Consider the following 16,774-nt stretch of genomic DNA (forward strand, 5'->3'; position numbering starts at 1 on the left):
TATTTTCACAATGCATTTAGAGAACCTGAGAACTCTGGAAAAAATATAGTTTCTAACTTTGGCTAAATTTTTTATTTTATTTGTTTATTTTAACCTCTGGTGTGTGTGTGCAGACTGGGGCCTAAACAGTCTTGGAGCTGCATCAGTTGCTTTGACTGGAAAGCTGAGTCTCTTGTGGATTCAATGAGCCACATTTGATTCCTGTGTGATGATGTTGGCCCCCATAGCAGCCATTTCACTGCAGGCAGAGCCTTTTGTCAAACTGGACGTCGCTGGAGAAAATGACCTCTAGTGACCTCTAGGAGAATCACAGCCTCATCAGACTTTACACACACAAACTAGAGAGCTAGGCCGTTCAGAGGAGCTCTGCTTCTCCAGCTGGACTGACAGTGAGGGCCAGTTCTGACACATTTCCACAACAAGGTTAAGAGAATATAGATACCTAAGAATCTCAATATGTATTGATCAGCTCCCAGGTGTCATGATAGTATCGATCAGGAGATCAGCATATTGTCCCAGCCTGAGTGTTGTAATAATAATAATAATAATAATAAAACTTTATTTGTATAGCACCTTTCATACAAGAATTGCAGCTCAAAGTGCTTCACAATAAAAAGAAGAACATTTGAAAACATTAAATAAAACATTAAAAAGAATAAAACACAAATTAAAAGGAAAAGGCTAAAAGCGAGAACTTTGAAATAAAACAAAAGATGCAAATAAAACGATAAAAGACAAATAAAACAGGAGCTAGTTAAAGGCCAGAGTGAAAAGGTAGGTCTTTAATCTTCTTTTAAAGATATCTAGTGAGCTGGCTTCCCTGATATTTAAAGGTAGTGTGTTCCAAAGCTTGGGGGCATACGTAACAAAGGCGGCATCCCCAATTTTCTTTCGACTTTTGTGGGGAACCAATAAGCCAGCAGCAGACGATCGCAGTGCTCTTTGGGGTGCATAGCCAATAAGGGAGTTGGCAATGTAGCTTGGTCCTAGCCCATGAAGTGCTTTGTATACAAGTAGGAGAACCTTAAAGTCAACTCTAAATGTTACAGGGAGCCGGTGTAGGGCAGCTAGGACCGGACTAATATGCTCTCTCTTCCTGGTTCTGGTTAATAAGCGAGCAGCAGAGTTTTGGATGAGCTGAAGTCTGTCAGTAGTTTTCTTTGGAAGGCCAGTAAAAAGTACGTTACAGTAGTCAAGTCTGCTTGTGATAAAAGCATGTATTCGTTTTTCAGCATCTTTTTGATTTATAAATGGTCGCACTTTAGCGATGTTTCTAAGGTGGAAGAATGATGTCTTCGTCACCTTGTTAATGTGGGACTTGAAACTAAGATCTGGATCCAATACAATGCCAAGACTTGTAACCTCAGATTTGATCCTGGAAGCCAGTTTCCCCAGGTTAGTGGACAGCATCTCTCTTTTTGTTTTGGGGCCCACTAACAGGATCTCTGTTTTGTCTTCATTTAGCTTTAAAAAGTTATCACTCATCCATTTGTTCACCGCCATGAGACAGGTAGTGATGGGATTTATCGCTGTAGCATCATTTGGTTCAGCAGAAATATACAGTTGTGTGTCGTCTGCATAACTGTGAAAACATACATTGTGCCTTCTGATGATGTCACCGAGTGGCAGCATGTATAGTGAGAAAAGTAATGGACCAAGGCAGCTCCCTTGTGGAACTCCATAGCAGTTGTCCTGTTCCCCAGACACATGATCTCCCAGTCTGACGTAAAACTTTCTCCCTTTGATGTAAGTTTTAAACCAGTGTAACACACAGTCAGAGAGACCAACCAATTTTTCAAGGCGATTGATTAAGATGTCATGGTCAATCGTATCAAACGCAGCGCTAAGGTCTAAGAGGATAAGAATTGAGACCTTATTTTCATCATAGTTCAGTCTGAGGTCGCTGACGATTTTAGCAAGCGCCGTTTCAGTGCTATGATGTTTTCTAAAGCCTGATTGAAATTCCTCCAGGATGCTATTTTCTTTAAGAAAGGCATTTATTTGCACTGCAACTATTTTTTCAAGTATCTTACTAATGAATGGTATGTTTGATATTGGCCTATAGCTGCTTAGTGCATTACTATCTAGGTTAGGTTTCTTTAGTAAAGGTTTTACAACAGCAGTTTTGAACTCATCTGGGAAGATGCCAGTTTGAAGTGACATGTTTATAATTGCCAGGACATGACCTGATACACTGTTGAACACCCATTTAAAAAATGCTGTAGGTACTGGGTCAACACATGAGGTAGTGGAGTTGCATTCATTAACAGTCTTACAGAGCTCAGATAATGTTATGCTGTTGAATTTCCCCATGGTTGCATTGTTTTTGCAGAATTTTCTGAGATCACCTGCGTTTGCATTTGTGTATGGATTAACAGGAATAGTAGCTCTAATTGATGTTATTTTGTTATTGAAGAACAGTGCAAGTTCTTCACATCTGGATGCAGAGATCTGTGGTGTAGTGGGAGCAGTGTTGAGTAGCTGATCAATAGTGGAGAACAATATTCTAGAGTTTCCTGAATTCTCTGTGATAATCTTGGAAAAATAGTTCATTCTTGCCAGACGTACTTCCTTGTTATAGGTGTTCAAGGCTTCTTTGTATATGTTACAGTGAACTGTGAGCTTGGTTTTCCTCCATTTTCTTTCAGCTGCCCGACATGCTCTCTTTGCCTTTTTAACACTGTTATTGTTCAACCATGGGGATATTCTGTCTGTAAACTTCTTTTTCACCTTTAGTGGGGCAACAGTATTTAAAGCAGCTGACAGGGCGTTGTTGAATTGCTTAATCATGTCATTTAGAGTGCAGTCACCACTATGTGGCGCAAATGATCTCATGAGATTAGCAAAATTAGCTTCGGCCTCATCACCAAGAAATCTCTTTGTAACCAGGTACTCCCTCTTAGTTTTTGTTAAGGTTAGGGTGGCATTGAAGAGCACACAGTGATGATCAGAAATGGGCAGTTCAAGTACTGAAACATTCCCAATGTTTAACCCTGTTGTTATTACCAGGTCTAGGGTGTTGCCATGCTGGTGAGTGGCTTCAGTTACATGTTGAATGAGTGCAAAGCTGTCCAGTATGTTCATAAACTCAATGGCACTGGAGTCGTTCTTTTTGTTGATGTGAATATTCAGGTCTCCATTCATTATTAACCTGTCATATCTAGTGATGGCAAATGAGACCATCTCTGTAAACTCCTGTAGGAATGCTGATGAGTATCCTGGTGGCCGATATAGTGTAACCATAAGTACTGCTTGTTCTGACTTGAGCTCAAAAGCAAGATATTCAAATGATGCAAAATCACCAAGGTCAATGTCATTGCATACTAACTGTGTAGAAAAAATGGCTGCAATCCCTCCTCCTCTCCTGTTTTGTCTGACTGACTGATAGAACTGGAAATTTGGTGGACAGGCCTCTAGCAGTGTTGCTGTACCAGTAACACTGTTTAGCCACGTCTCAACTAAAAGTATGCAATCTAAGTTCCTTTCAGTTATCAGATCCCTAATCAAGAAAGATTTATTGGCCAATGATCTGACATTAAAAAGAGCTAGTTTCAGCTGTAGGGATGATGTGACAGGAAAGGAGGATGACTGCTGTTGAACATTGACAGACTTCAGATTGTTAAGACAAGTGCCATATGGTCTGTGAATACTACGATGTGTACCTATTATCACAGGGATTGAAAAGGCTATTTGACCTCCATAGGGCCCTGACTTTTCCTGGAGAACATTATTGATATCAGTATCACAGCCTGGACCCGGCACATATCAGTCTGAATCACAGTCGTGAAGGTTTATGGGGGGTGGAGGGGCCCGATGACTTTTGGTTGATGGGTGTTTCAGGCGTGGCGGAATGGGAGGGGCATGAGGGGGGTTTCGGGGAGAAAATATGGGGATTTGACGTGGTGTAAGTTGGATTCCAATACTAACAAGGTCCTTCATCCTGTCAGTGAAATCCAGAAGTGGGGAGTCAGGACTGGAAGGAGCAAGTGGGGGGCTTGGTGGGGACTGGGGTGGTGAAGACTGGGACTCTCCAGTTGGGGCTGGGGCAGACTCCTCTAGTTGGGGTGAGGGTGGTGATTTTGGAGCTGACACATCTTTCTGGGTCAGCTGTCCTCCATGGTCCGTTCTTATCTCAGACACAAGCAGTTCATCCCCACAGCGCCGACTTATCGGTTGTTTTGGGTTGTCTCGCTGCTTGTCCTTGGCAGGGGCTGCTGGTGTCTGACGCACAGAGTAGAAAATGTTGGAACACAACAGTCGCACTCCTGACTTATTCAGGTAAAATCCATCCGGCTTAAAGAGGTGCCTGCGTTCCCAAAAAATATGGAAATTGTCAATGTAGTTCACAGGTAGAGCAGCACATGTAGCTTTGAGCCATCTGCTGAGCATCATCAGCCTGCTGAATCTCTCATCCCCTCGTCGTACTGTTGGTAGAGGTCCACTCAAATACACATCCATGTCTAGACTTTGAACCTTATTCAGAAGGTCCATAAAGTCCTGTTTCAGTACCTCTGATTGTTGTTTCACAATATCAAGAGCTCCTGTGTGTATGATGAGAGACTTGACCGTTGGATGCTCATCAGTGATCTTAAGGACTTTCTCTGAGATATCAGACACCATGTCGTCAGGAAAGCACAGTACTTTGGTGTATTTCATGCTGCAAAAGCGTTTTAGGTCTTTCACAGCTCCGTCACCCACTATCAGTGTTTGGGGCCCAGTGATTCGCTCTCTTTGCAGCCTTTTACTGATTGATTTAGTCACATACCTTTTTCCAGTGTCTGGGGAAGAGCTTTCTTTTGGGCAGTCATGGTCTTGAACAAGAGGTGCAAATCTATTTTCCAAGCGGATCTCAGAGTCCCGGTGTGGTTTGGTCTTATTTCTTTTTGTAGCCACCGTCCATGGCTGTTTTCTCACCGGTACAGGGGTTGAAGAGATACTCCTGCGTGAGGGCAATGCAGGCCAACCAGTTTCATCACTAATCTCCTGGTGCTGGGTTCTGCCTGTTAGCCGTCTTCGCATATCAGATGTGTCTTTACCTGAATTATGCTTTGGCTTTGCTCCAAGCAGGTTCCAGGGAGGACTACTGGTAGATTTACTGCCGCTTACATAGCTCTCCTTCTTGGTGGTGCTGCTAATTAGCTGTCCGTTAGCCTGCTCCTGTGTGCTGTTTTGGGTCATTGGTAGAGTTGTTTCATTCCCATATTGTCCATTTATCTCCACATTCATTTCAAGCCGTTGAATTTTAGTTTCCAGCACCGCAATCTTCTGGAGAAGCTTGAGATAGTCGTCTGTGGAAAAGGGAGGCATCTTGCTGCTGATTAGCCTCAGTTAGCCGAGCTCCTCACACTCAGTCACTGTAGTGCAGGCTTGCGCCGCTGATAAGTTTCACCGGCGAAATAAAACAGCTCTAAAAGTAGTGATAACCTTGAGTTTCAATAATGGATTTAGCTCCGAGGGATGTATAGGTGTCCAGGACCTTTTTTCTAAGAAATGTGAAGTAAAAGAAAAGAGTTAAAATGGAAAAAAAAAAGAAAGCAAAGCGGAGAGCAAAGAGCGGAGCGTCTGCACTCAGTCAAAGCAGGAAGTTGTATACCTGACTTCTGGTCCTGGAACCAGACAGGAGCACTGGAACCCAGCATGAAGACCCACCTGGATGTGGAGGGGATCCAGACATTTGTTATGGGGTCTTCACTGGAGTCGTAACCATGGTGACTAATCTCAGGGTTAAGTCAAGGGGCTGTTGTGCTCTTTTGTTTGTTGAAAGCTTGTTGCTGCGAGTTTCTTCCTAACCCAGAAACTGTTCAGATGATTTGCTTTTGTTGTTGGTCAACTTTTCTTTTATGGATTCACAATAAAAATCACAAAAAAAAAAAAAAAACATGAGCTGTCTTTGTGGTAATCGGCTGCAAAAAGTCAAAGTGGATGTCATGCTGTTAACATGGACATTTCTTCTTCTAAATATATCTTAATTGCATTAATATTAGAATATTGTAGTCCATGTAAATGTAGTCACAGAAAGTGACAGAGTCTGCCTATGACAATTGTAAGAACCTTGGCTAAATGTCAAGTGTCCCATTGTCATGGTTGTTTGTTTTTTACTTTTTTTTTTTTTCTTAGATTTTAAGATTTCAGTTAAAACGTAATGTTGTCTAAACGTAAACAAACTGCTTTCATCTCCACAGGGACAGGAAGAGGAGTCGAGGTGATGTGAAGGAGCAGCTGTCCTGCTGTGCTTTGTGTCAGGAGCTCCTGAGGGATCCAGTCTCCACCAGCTGTGGACACTGGTTCTGCAGACAGTGCATCACCTCAGACTGGGACCAGTCTGATCCATCAGGAGATCCTGCCTGTCCCCAGTGTGGAGAAAGATCCAGAACAAGACCTGGACTGCAGACACCCAGTCAAACCAGCCCAGTGGACGGCGGTCTGCAGGAGGTTTTAGACGAGCATAAGATCAGTCTGAGGACGAGATGTGAATTTGTGACAGAAGGAACTGCTGCAGCAGGAAGTGGAACCCCCCTCAACAGGATCTACACTGAGCTCTACATCACACAGGGACGGAGGGAAGGGGTTAATACCCAACATGAGGTGTGGCAGCTGGAGACAACATCCAAGACAGAGACCCTCAGTGACACTCCAATCAAGTGCCAGGACATCTTTAAACCCTTACCTGACCAAGACACACACATCAGAGTAGTTGTGACGCAGGGCGTTGCTGGCATTGGAAAAACCTTCTCAGTGCAGAAGTTCAGTCTGGACTGGGCAGAGGGCTTGGAAAACCAACATGTCAGTCTTGTGGTTCTGCTTTCGTTCCGGGAGCTGAACTTGATCAAAGATGAGCGCTACAGTCTTCTCCAGCTGCTCCGTGTTTTCCATCCAACATTACAGACGGTCACAGCAGAGAAGCTCGCCGTCTGTAAAGTCGTGTTCATCTTTGACGGCCTGGATGAAAGCAGGTTTTTATTGGATTTCCAGAACAATGAGGTCGTGTCTGATGTCACACAGACATCATCAGTAGATGTGCTGTTGACAAACCTCATCAATGGGAATCTGCTTCCCTCAGCTCTCCTCTGGATAACTTCCAGACCTGCGGCGGCCAATCAGATCCCTCCTACATGTGTCGACAGGGTAACAGAAGTGCGAGGGTTCACTGACCTCCAGAAGGAGGAGTACTTCAGGAGGAGATCCAGTGATAAGAAGCTGTGCAGCAGAATCATCTCACACATCAAGGCGTCCAGGAGCCTCCACATCATGTGCCACATCCCATTCTTCTGCTGGATCACTGCTACAGTTCTGGAGCACATGTTGACTACAGACCAGAGAGGAGAGCTGCCCAAGAGCCTGACTGACATGTACTCACACTTCCTGCTGGTTCAGACACAGAGGAAGAAGCACAAGTATGATGAGAGACATGACAGGAGTCAGCAGGAGCTGATGGAGACTGACAGGGAAGTTCTTCTGAAGCTGGGCAGGCTGGCGTTTGAACATCTGGAGAAAGGCAACCTGATGTTCTACCAAGAAGACCTGGAGGAGTGTGGTCTTGATGTCACAGAGGCCTCGGTGTACTCAGGAGTGTGCACAGAGATCTTCAAAACCGAGTGTGTGCTCTTCCAGAGAAAAGTCTACTGCTTTGTTCATCTGAGCATTCAGGAGTTTCTCGCTGCAGTCTACATCTTCCACTGCTACACCAACAGCAACACAGAGGTACTGGCCAGAGTCATGAGGAGACAATGTGATGACAAAAAGCCATCGTTGGATATCTTCCTGGAGACAGTCATGACTGGAGCTCTGTGGAGCAAAAATGGTCACCTGGACCTCTTTGTCCGTTTCCTTCATGGCCTCTCACTGGAGTCCAACCAGAGGCTCTTAGGAGGCCTGCTGGGTCAGACAGAGAGCAGACCAGAAGACATCCAGACAGCCATCAACAAACTGAAGGAGATGAACACCAGCCCTTTTTCTCCTGACAGAAGCATCAACATCTTCCACTGTTTGATGGAAATGAACGACCTCTCAGTGCATCGGGACATCCAAAAGTTCCTGAAGTCAGAGAACAGATCAGAGAAGGAACTCTCTGCGATCCAGTGCTCAGCTCTGGCCTACATGCTGCAGATGTCAGAGGAGGTTCTGGATGTGTTGGACGTGAAGGAGTACAGAACATCAGATGAGGGACGACGGAGACTGATCCCAGCTGTGAGGAACTGCAGGAAGGCTCGGTTAGTCCTGATGTGAAATCAACATTATACAAACAGTGTAGAGCTGCTTATTTTATTATTATTATTATTTTTATTTTTGCACAATAAAAGCAAAACATCAGAACAAGAATGAAATAACAATAACAATGTGCAGGTGAGCTACAGAAAACCCCTAGGGGCTTATAAGAGAATCCCACCTCAAAATTTGATTACATAAAAAAAAGAAAAAATGTCAACAAACCAACAAAAAAGAGCAAATATACATTAAGTGAATGCAAATATACCTTAAATGAATGCAGTAAATGTGTGTAAAGGTGTGTAAGAAAGAGTGTATAGACCTATGTGAGTATGTGTACATGTGTGAGTGTACATGTTTATGTATGAATGTGAATATGAATACGAGTGTGTGAAGGCAAAATACGAAACAAGAAGACCAAACCCCAACTACCAAAGTAGTAAGTTAAAGTTAAGTTAAAGTTTGGTTCATCAGACATGTCCCTAGTCGACATTTATAGTTTCTTAGAGCGGTAGATTGGAGTGCAACTTGGATGTAACTGTTCCACAGTTGTGCTCCTTCATATCTAATAGAGAACTGACATAATCCAGTGCGAAACATTGGAAGGTGTAGACATTTAGAACGTCTTGTATTATAATTATGTACATTTGTATTCAACTGGAAAAATGAACTACAAGGCTGGGGAGGAGAAGCCGGGTGATGGAGGATTTTATAAATGAAAACACAAGTTAGGTATTTATGTATGTTGAAAATTGACAAGATGTTGAGCTGAATGAACAGAGGGGCTGAATGATCAGTCCTGTTGCTAGATGTGGCAATTCTACAAAACCGTTTCTGCAAAGTATAGAGCTTGTTAAGATGAGTAGGATAAGTAGCTCCCCAAATGATATTGCAATATGTGAGGTATGGGTAGATTAAGCTGTGATAAAGAGTTAGTAAACATTTCTGATGAACCAAACTTCTGAATTTGCCAATGATACCAATGGACTTTGATCTTTTATTTACACAACATTAATATGTTTCTTCCAGCTTAAAGTCTCATCAATATGCACACCAAGAAAACTTATGGTTGAGACCTGGATAATTGGGTCTCTTCCAATAAAGACGCGAGAATTAAAATTACAGTATTTTTTGCTTTTTGATATAAATATGATAAAATTGGATTTTTTAACATTAAGAGATAATTTGTTTAATTTAAACCATTTGGAGATGTTTTCCAGATCCTTATTAGCTCTATCCATTCGAACAGAGAAATCAGCGTGTGCAAGAAATAAGTTGGTATCATCCACAAAAAGTACTGGAAACAAGGAGGATACTGCAGCAGGCAGGTCATTGATATAAATAAGGAACAGAAGTGGTCCTAAAATTGATCCTTGCGGGACCCCACATGTTATAACAGCTCTATTAGATGTCCATCCATTGATTTTAACAAACTGTTGACGATTATAAATGTAATTACAAAACCATTTATAAGTAGATAGATAGATATGAGGGACGAAAAATGACAAAACAATAAATAAATGAATAAATAAATAAATACGCATATAAATATATAAATGCATAAATAATTAAATTAATAAATATTTCTACATTTATTTATTTATTTATTTCTGTTTTTATTCATGCATTTATTTATTTGTGTATTTATACATTTATGCATGTATTTATTTATTTATTTTTACATTTATTTATTTATTTATTTATTTATTCATTTCTACATTTATTTATTCATTTATTTATTTATATATTTATTTTTACATTTATTTATTTATACTTTTATTTATTTCTACATTTATTCATTTATTTATTCCTTCTTTTATTTCTACATTTATTTATTTATTTCTACATTTATTTATTTATTCCTACATTTATGTCTGTATTTCTACATTTCCACATTTATTTATTTCTGTATTTCTGTGTCGTATGTTAATAAGGTGGGCGGTTCTTACATTAGTCTTAAGCACGATTGGTTTGTGGGTGTGATCCTATCCACTGCTACTACCTGGACTGGCAGTGGCAGTGGATAGCAGTGGACTAGCTAGCTGCTAGGGCATTAACAACGCCAGACTTTTCCACGTCGTCGACGTTACGTCGACCCGTCAACACCAGGAGATTTTTGGGGGGGCTAGCGGGGCTCTAACCGGAGGGAGGGAGGGGTTGTAGTGGAGCGCCGACCGGGCGACCGGGGGGTGAGGAGGCTGTAGTGGAGCGCCGACCGTGTGTGTGGGGGTGTGTGTGTGGGTGTTTCTTCGACTTTCGACGGGTCGATGTTTACATTAATGCCCTACTAGCTACTGTGTAAAACGCAATGGAAAGCGTTTTGAGAGCCATCGTCAGTGATTTAAGGTCACTGGCGAATGATGTGGTAAATCATGCACCCACCGACTACTTCCAGTAGTCCGACTACACACACGGTCGGCGCTCCACTGCAGCCTCCTCCACTGCTACTGCCAGTCCAGGCAGTAGCAGTGGATAGGATCACACCCACAAACCAATCGTGCTTAAGACTAATGTAAGAACCGCCCACCTTATTAACATACGACACAGAAATACAGAAATAAATAAATGTGGAAATGTAGAAATACAGAAATAAATGTAGGAATAAATAAATAAATGTAGAAATAAATAAATAAATGTAGAAATAAAAGAAGGAATAAATAAATGAATAAATGTAGAAATAAATAAAAGTATAAATAAATAAATGTAAAAATAAATATATAAATAAATAAATGAATAAATAAATGTAGAAATGAATAAATAAATAAATAAATAAATGTAAAAATAAATAAATAAATACATGCATAAATGTATAAATACACAAATAAATAAATAAATGCATGAATAAAAACAGAAATAAATAAATAAATAAATGTAGAAATATTTATTAATTTAATTATTTATGCATTTATATATTTATATGCGTATTTATTTATTTATTCATTTATTTATTGTTCTGTCATTTTTCGTCCCTCATAGATAGATAGATAGATTTATTTATGGATTAAGACGAATAAAACAGCAATCCATAGGATGACATGCAAAAGTACAAAACTTACTTCCAACATGGTCCTTGGTGTTACACACAAGAAACAAAATAGACAAGAAACAGACAAAGTCAAGACAGAGGTCATACAAAAATAGGTGGGAACAGAAGACATCCCATAAAACAAATAACAATTAAAAAGCAGTAAAACTATCTAGAATCAATGCACATTCACCTTCTTCCATAAAAGCTGCTTGACCTGCCTTTTAAAAATTTTAAAAATCAGTCTTATAGCAGTGGGCAGACAATTCCATGCCATGATCCCAGTGTAGAAAAAAGAATTTTTAACTGCATTATTACACACTCTGGGGACAACACAGGAGTGGATACTGGCCCTCGTGTTATGACCATGGTGTGTGTGGACCATGGTAACACCAGAGCATAAGTATTTGGGAGCCTGCCCATTTACAATGCTAAACATATGGTTTAGATTTTGTTGTTCCACTCTTAGGTGAACAGGAAGTAGACCAGCTCTTGCAAACTCCTCCCTGCCAATATGAGTACGGGGGGGGTGCATTTAACAGGTACCGAATAACATTGTTTTGCATCACTTGGAATTTGTTTTTAAGTTTCACAGTCAGCCCAGAAAACCATGAAGAACACGCAAAATCCACATGACATTGAATCAGAGTTACTAATAATAATTTCTTCACAGAAGGTCTAATGTACAGAAGATGCGATCTAATGTCGCATCTTCTGTACAGTTAAAATCCCCACCCAAGAATAAAAAATCCTCCGCAGCACACCCATTTAAAACATCAATTACTTTCAATAAAAACTGCTTCCTCTCTGCACCGGCTGTTGGGGCATAGATGTTGATAAAAACAGCTTTAAAATGGTCGAACTGAGCTCTGGTCAAAAGCAACCTGCCATCAATAAAATGTTGGACCTCCAGGGAGTTGGGTTTAAAAGCCTTGGAGAACAGGAACCCCACTCCTCCACTAAGGGACGTATGGTGGCTTAAAATCACCTCCCCTCCCCATTCCCTCCTCCACTCAGCTTCATTTTTAAAATCACTGTGGGTTTCTTGTAAAAAAAGAACATCTATTTTTTTTTGTTAAGGTCGTTTCAAATATAAAAGCTCGTTTCCTTGCATCTCTTGCACCATTTACATTTAAAACCCCTAGTTTAAAAACATCCATGATAAAAACACCAGTTTCTTTAGTCTGTAAATCTCTTGCAGCCCAGCTTCTTCCTTTTTGCTCATACTTGTTTTTGCTGATAAATAAAAACATCCAGTATCTGGAAAATAATCCTCTATCTTGACACCATGTTGGTTTTTTGTTTGCTGTAGAAAACATTTAATTTTTTCAGGACTGTACAATTTTGTTTCTTGACTCTTACTCATATTTGGGATGTCACTGCTGTCAGACACACTCATCACTCTCACTGTCATCTGAAATCTTTTTACTTTGTCTCTCCTCTACCATTTTACTGTTTTTTGCATCATTTGTGTTTCTGCTCTTTTTTCTTCTTTTTGCTGCTTTTGGTTTTACAAACATTTCTGTTTCCTCCTCCACCTGCTCACTCCATAGCCCACTGCTTTTACCCTTGTCCTCCACTGCCTCCTGCACACTGTTCACAGGGTTTTTCCTGCATATAACATTACGAGGCGGCCGCCTCTGCCTAATTTCGTGCCGCCCCTGGCTCTCAAAACTCTGACGTCGGGAAAACTGTTATTTTCTGACAAGCGTTGTGGTAGATGGATGTCATTTTAACTGCAGTTGCAGCATTGTGCCGATGTGGTGGCGCTGTATCAACAAGAGTGCACTGGAAGTCGCTGCCAAAACTGCCAAAGAGGAAGAAAAGGGCCGCGAAATTCCCTTCCTGGAGGATTTTCTTTTGTGTTTCGGTTTCTTCGCTAGTGTGTGTGGTAATCGGCATCCTGGGGTCCGTTTCACGAAGCAGCTTCAACAAACTCCGAGTCTGAGCTGATCTACTCTGAGACAGGAAACTCTGAGTTTTGGGTTCCAGAACAGCTGATCTGAGTTAGTTTGATCACCTCGGAGTAGTTTCACCTGGAGTTAAGCGCGTGCACCACAGCTGGAAAAAGACAGCGTCAATGGAGCCCCGATTTGACGAGTCACCATGGCAACGGGGAAGCGTCGGGCTGCGTTTTTCACCCCAGCTGAATTGGAAATCTTAGTGCATTCATACAGCGAGTTTGAACATGTTTTTTTTTAAAAAGTGCAACACCGCCGCTGGGAGACGGCGTGGGAAAACACTGCTGCTCAGGTCAATGCGTAAGTTTAAATGTAGTCTGTTGCAATCACAATAATATTACAGGGGAAAACTGCTTGAATGGCAGCCTATTAATTTATTTCATTTAGATACAATCCCGCGGGGGAGGGGCGCACTTGGCAGCAGCTTAAGATGAAATATAAAAACATTGTTCAAACAGGTAAGACCTCGGCATAAACATCTATGAGCGGTCTTATAACCATCTCCCAACGAATATGTAATTCTCTGTGCAGTAACACTGCACCTTCATCCACGGGATCGCTGTCGAAAGGACATGCCATGTTCGTGAAAAAATGTCGCCACCTAACTACTAATGGACTTCTAATAAAGGCCTACTGACTGTTTTATTTTTTTATTTTTTAAATAACAGACGGCAGAACTAATATGCCACGCCAAAACCCACCTGCTGACTGAATGAATGAGGAAATTAAATACCATGTGTGGCTGAAAGAGGGCGGACACTCTTTCAGCCACACATGGTCCCGACCAGGTTAGTTTCATGGAGTCTGTTACTGCGGTAACTGACCGAGAGCTGAAGTTACCTCCCTTTGTGAAACAGGCTGGAGTTACCCCTCTTTCTCTGCTTTGACTTACCTCCCTCTGTGAAACAGGCTGGAGTTACCCCTCTTTCTCTGCTTTGACTTACCTCCCTCTGTGAAACAGGCTGGAGTTACCCCTCTTTCTCTGCTTTGAGTTACCTCCCTGAAATGACGGAAAAGTCAGAGTTTCCATCATTTCAGGGTTAACAGACTTAGAGTTTTCACTAAACCTGTTTTGTGAAACGGACCCCAGGTTTTCCGTGGCTGTTCAAACGTTACCGGTCCCTTCTACTTGCTCTTGTGCACTGCTGTCACACCTGACAAAATGATCACATCTCTTCAGTAACATGAATGATTACCTTTTAACTGCCTGTAACGGTAACTGTGTGCACTATTTCACCTGCACAGTTGACTCTCCTCGTCGCGAGGTCGCTTTTTAAAGTAGTGGCTGATTGTACCACGCATATCTGCAACGCTAAAACATTAACGCTACACTGGAAACGTTTAAGAAACGGGACGTGGCTGTAAAATAAACAATATTTACCTGTTTGAACAGCCACAATTTTCACTTGTTCTATTGGCAGATTTTTTTTTAAAACTTATAACAAGCAAAAAACAACTTGTAGGCCTAGTAAGTTAAAAAAAAAAAAAATGGAACAATGGAACAAGGAAAAATTATCTTAAAACAAGTGAAAGTGGGCTAAAACAAGTTACTTTTTAGGCTACTGTCTTATCTTAAGTGTAATGAGGGTTTTTTTTGGACTAGAAATAACTATTCTTGGTAAGATTTCAATTTTTTGCAGTGAATTTAATGTTGAACAGGGCACCTTCTTATTTGTATTTATTTTTTAATAAAATATGCTTTAACATGATAATTGTCATTTTCTTAATTATATATTAGACTCCTAAAACACAAAATACGTTGCTTGTAAAAAGTGTTTGCTTGAGCCAGTTGAAGACGAGGTATACATGCGCGTGTGCGCATGATCTGGATGGTACCACCACCTCTGCCTCAATTTGAGCCAGGAAAAACCCTGGTTGACCCTCCTTTTCTAAACCTGCCTGTCTTTCTTCCTCACCTGCCTTCTCCTTCACCTGTTCACTGTTCTCACTCACACCACTTTCATTCATCTGTTTAGCTCCACACACACCACTCTCCTTCCCCTGCTCACTCACACCACTTTCCATCTCCTGCTCACTCACACCACTTCCATTCTGTTCACACACACTTTCATCCATTTTTTCTCCTTCCCCCTCCTTCTGCACGGTCTCATTCACACCGTTTCCATCCCTCTCACACACATCATTCACACTGACACCCGGTGCATCTGTGCTGCTCACCCCGTGCTGTAGGTCGGACACATCGGCACGTTTCTTCTTTGGGCTCCGCGGAGCCGCAATCGGCCGCTCGGATGAGGCGACCGGCCCCGCGGCAGCAGGCGGCCCCGCGGGGGGCTCCTCCGCTGCCAGGGCCGACCGCCAAGTGGCGGCACCGGTGGGGCGCTCCAGCGGCCACAGCGGCCACAGATTCCCCCGGACCGGGCGGAGCCGGGTCCCCGCTCCTCGGACAAGACTTCACCGTGTGTCCCTCCCCTCCACAACCGAAACACTTCATCACTGATGAAGTGGCAAAAATCACGTCCTCATAATCATCTACTTTAACAAGGAATCGGAGGTTAAGCTCCTCATCCCGTCTGTTCAGTATCATATAGAGCTGCCTCCTGTGAGACACGACGTGCTTCAGCAACGGAGACTTACATCCAGACGGGATCTTGCGGATCGGGGACACTACCTTCCCGTGTCTGGACAGCTCTCTGCTGAGAAACTCATCAGAAATGAAGGGGGGGGACATTTGACAGGACTCCCGTTGTCGCTGTGACAAAGGCAGCAGCTGGACGAAGCTGTCCTTCACGGTGATTCCTGTCTCGACGAGTCGGTTCACCTTCTCCACCCGGTCCAGGAAAATAACCACAGCACTGTTCATCCGAGCGGCCGATTTGATGCCGATGTGTCCGACCTTCTCCCCCACAGTGAGGCTGATTTCCTCCACGCTGCAGGGGAAAGTGGCCGTGATCTTTACCCCGTTTTTGCGGGTTAGGGATTTGAAATCCATAATCATAACTAGATAGTGAAGTAGAAAAAGCTCTCAGAGCTCAAGGAGCCAGTTCACTGAGGACTGACACTTTCATTCACTCTGATGGGTTTGTAAAGCACTTTGGAACTTACCTTCACAGGTGTAATATAAATATAAATTAGTATTCTCAGTATTATTATTAATGCAATTGTTATAATAATTATTTCATTGATAAATGTCTGATAAATATCCAAAACACTGGAAATTATAGCTCCATATTTTATTCTTCATTCAGATTGAGGAGCTGCGGGTTGTCAGAGAGCAGCTGTGCTTCTCTGGCCTCGGCTCTGAAGTCCAACCCCCATCTGACAGAGCTGGACCTGAGTGAGAACCAGCTGCAGGATTCAGAAGTGGAGCTGCTGTCTGCTGGACTGGAGAGTCCAAACTGCAGACTGAAGACTCTCAGGTCAGACTGCACTTTTTAATGATGACATAAATATATGGATATTGTTTGAATCATATCGTAGCACTAAATGTCTATAAGGCTGATATTACTGTGAAGTATATGTTGTGCTTTTTAAAGTCGGGGCTGCTGGTTCTTTTAGTTTTTGTGAGGATGGTTGGTCAGGTTCTGTATCATGGATGCATTTGTGCTTTGTGAGGTTTGACAGG

At 42.1% G+C, this 16,774-nt stretch overlaps 1 protein-coding gene across 1 annotated transcript in view; it reads left to right on the forward strand.

Annotated features, from left to right (window-relative positions):
- The window catches only part of LOC115371332 (NACHT, LRR and PYD domains-containing protein 12-like), a gene marked incomplete at its 3' end in the record, with an annotated part of 59,851 nt that extends 43,291 nt beyond the window's left edge, over nucleotides 1–16,560 (forward strand). Inside the window, exon 7 of the mRNA XM_030068636.1 lies at nucleotides 16,398–16,560. Within this exon, the coding sequence (XP_029924496.1) occupies nucleotides 16,398–16,560 (163 nt within the window). The remainder of the gene's footprint in view (nucleotides 1–16,397) is intronic.
- Nucleotides 16,561–16,774: the final 214 nt, after the last annotated feature.

Source organism: Myripristis murdjan, chromosome 14 (genome assembly GCF_902150065.1).
Source record: "Myripristis murdjan chromosome 14, fMyrMur1.1, whole genome shotgun sequence".
In the NCBI taxonomy this organism is placed as follows: Eukaryota; Metazoa; Chordata; class Actinopteri; order Holocentriformes; family Holocentridae; genus Myripristis; species Myripristis murdjan.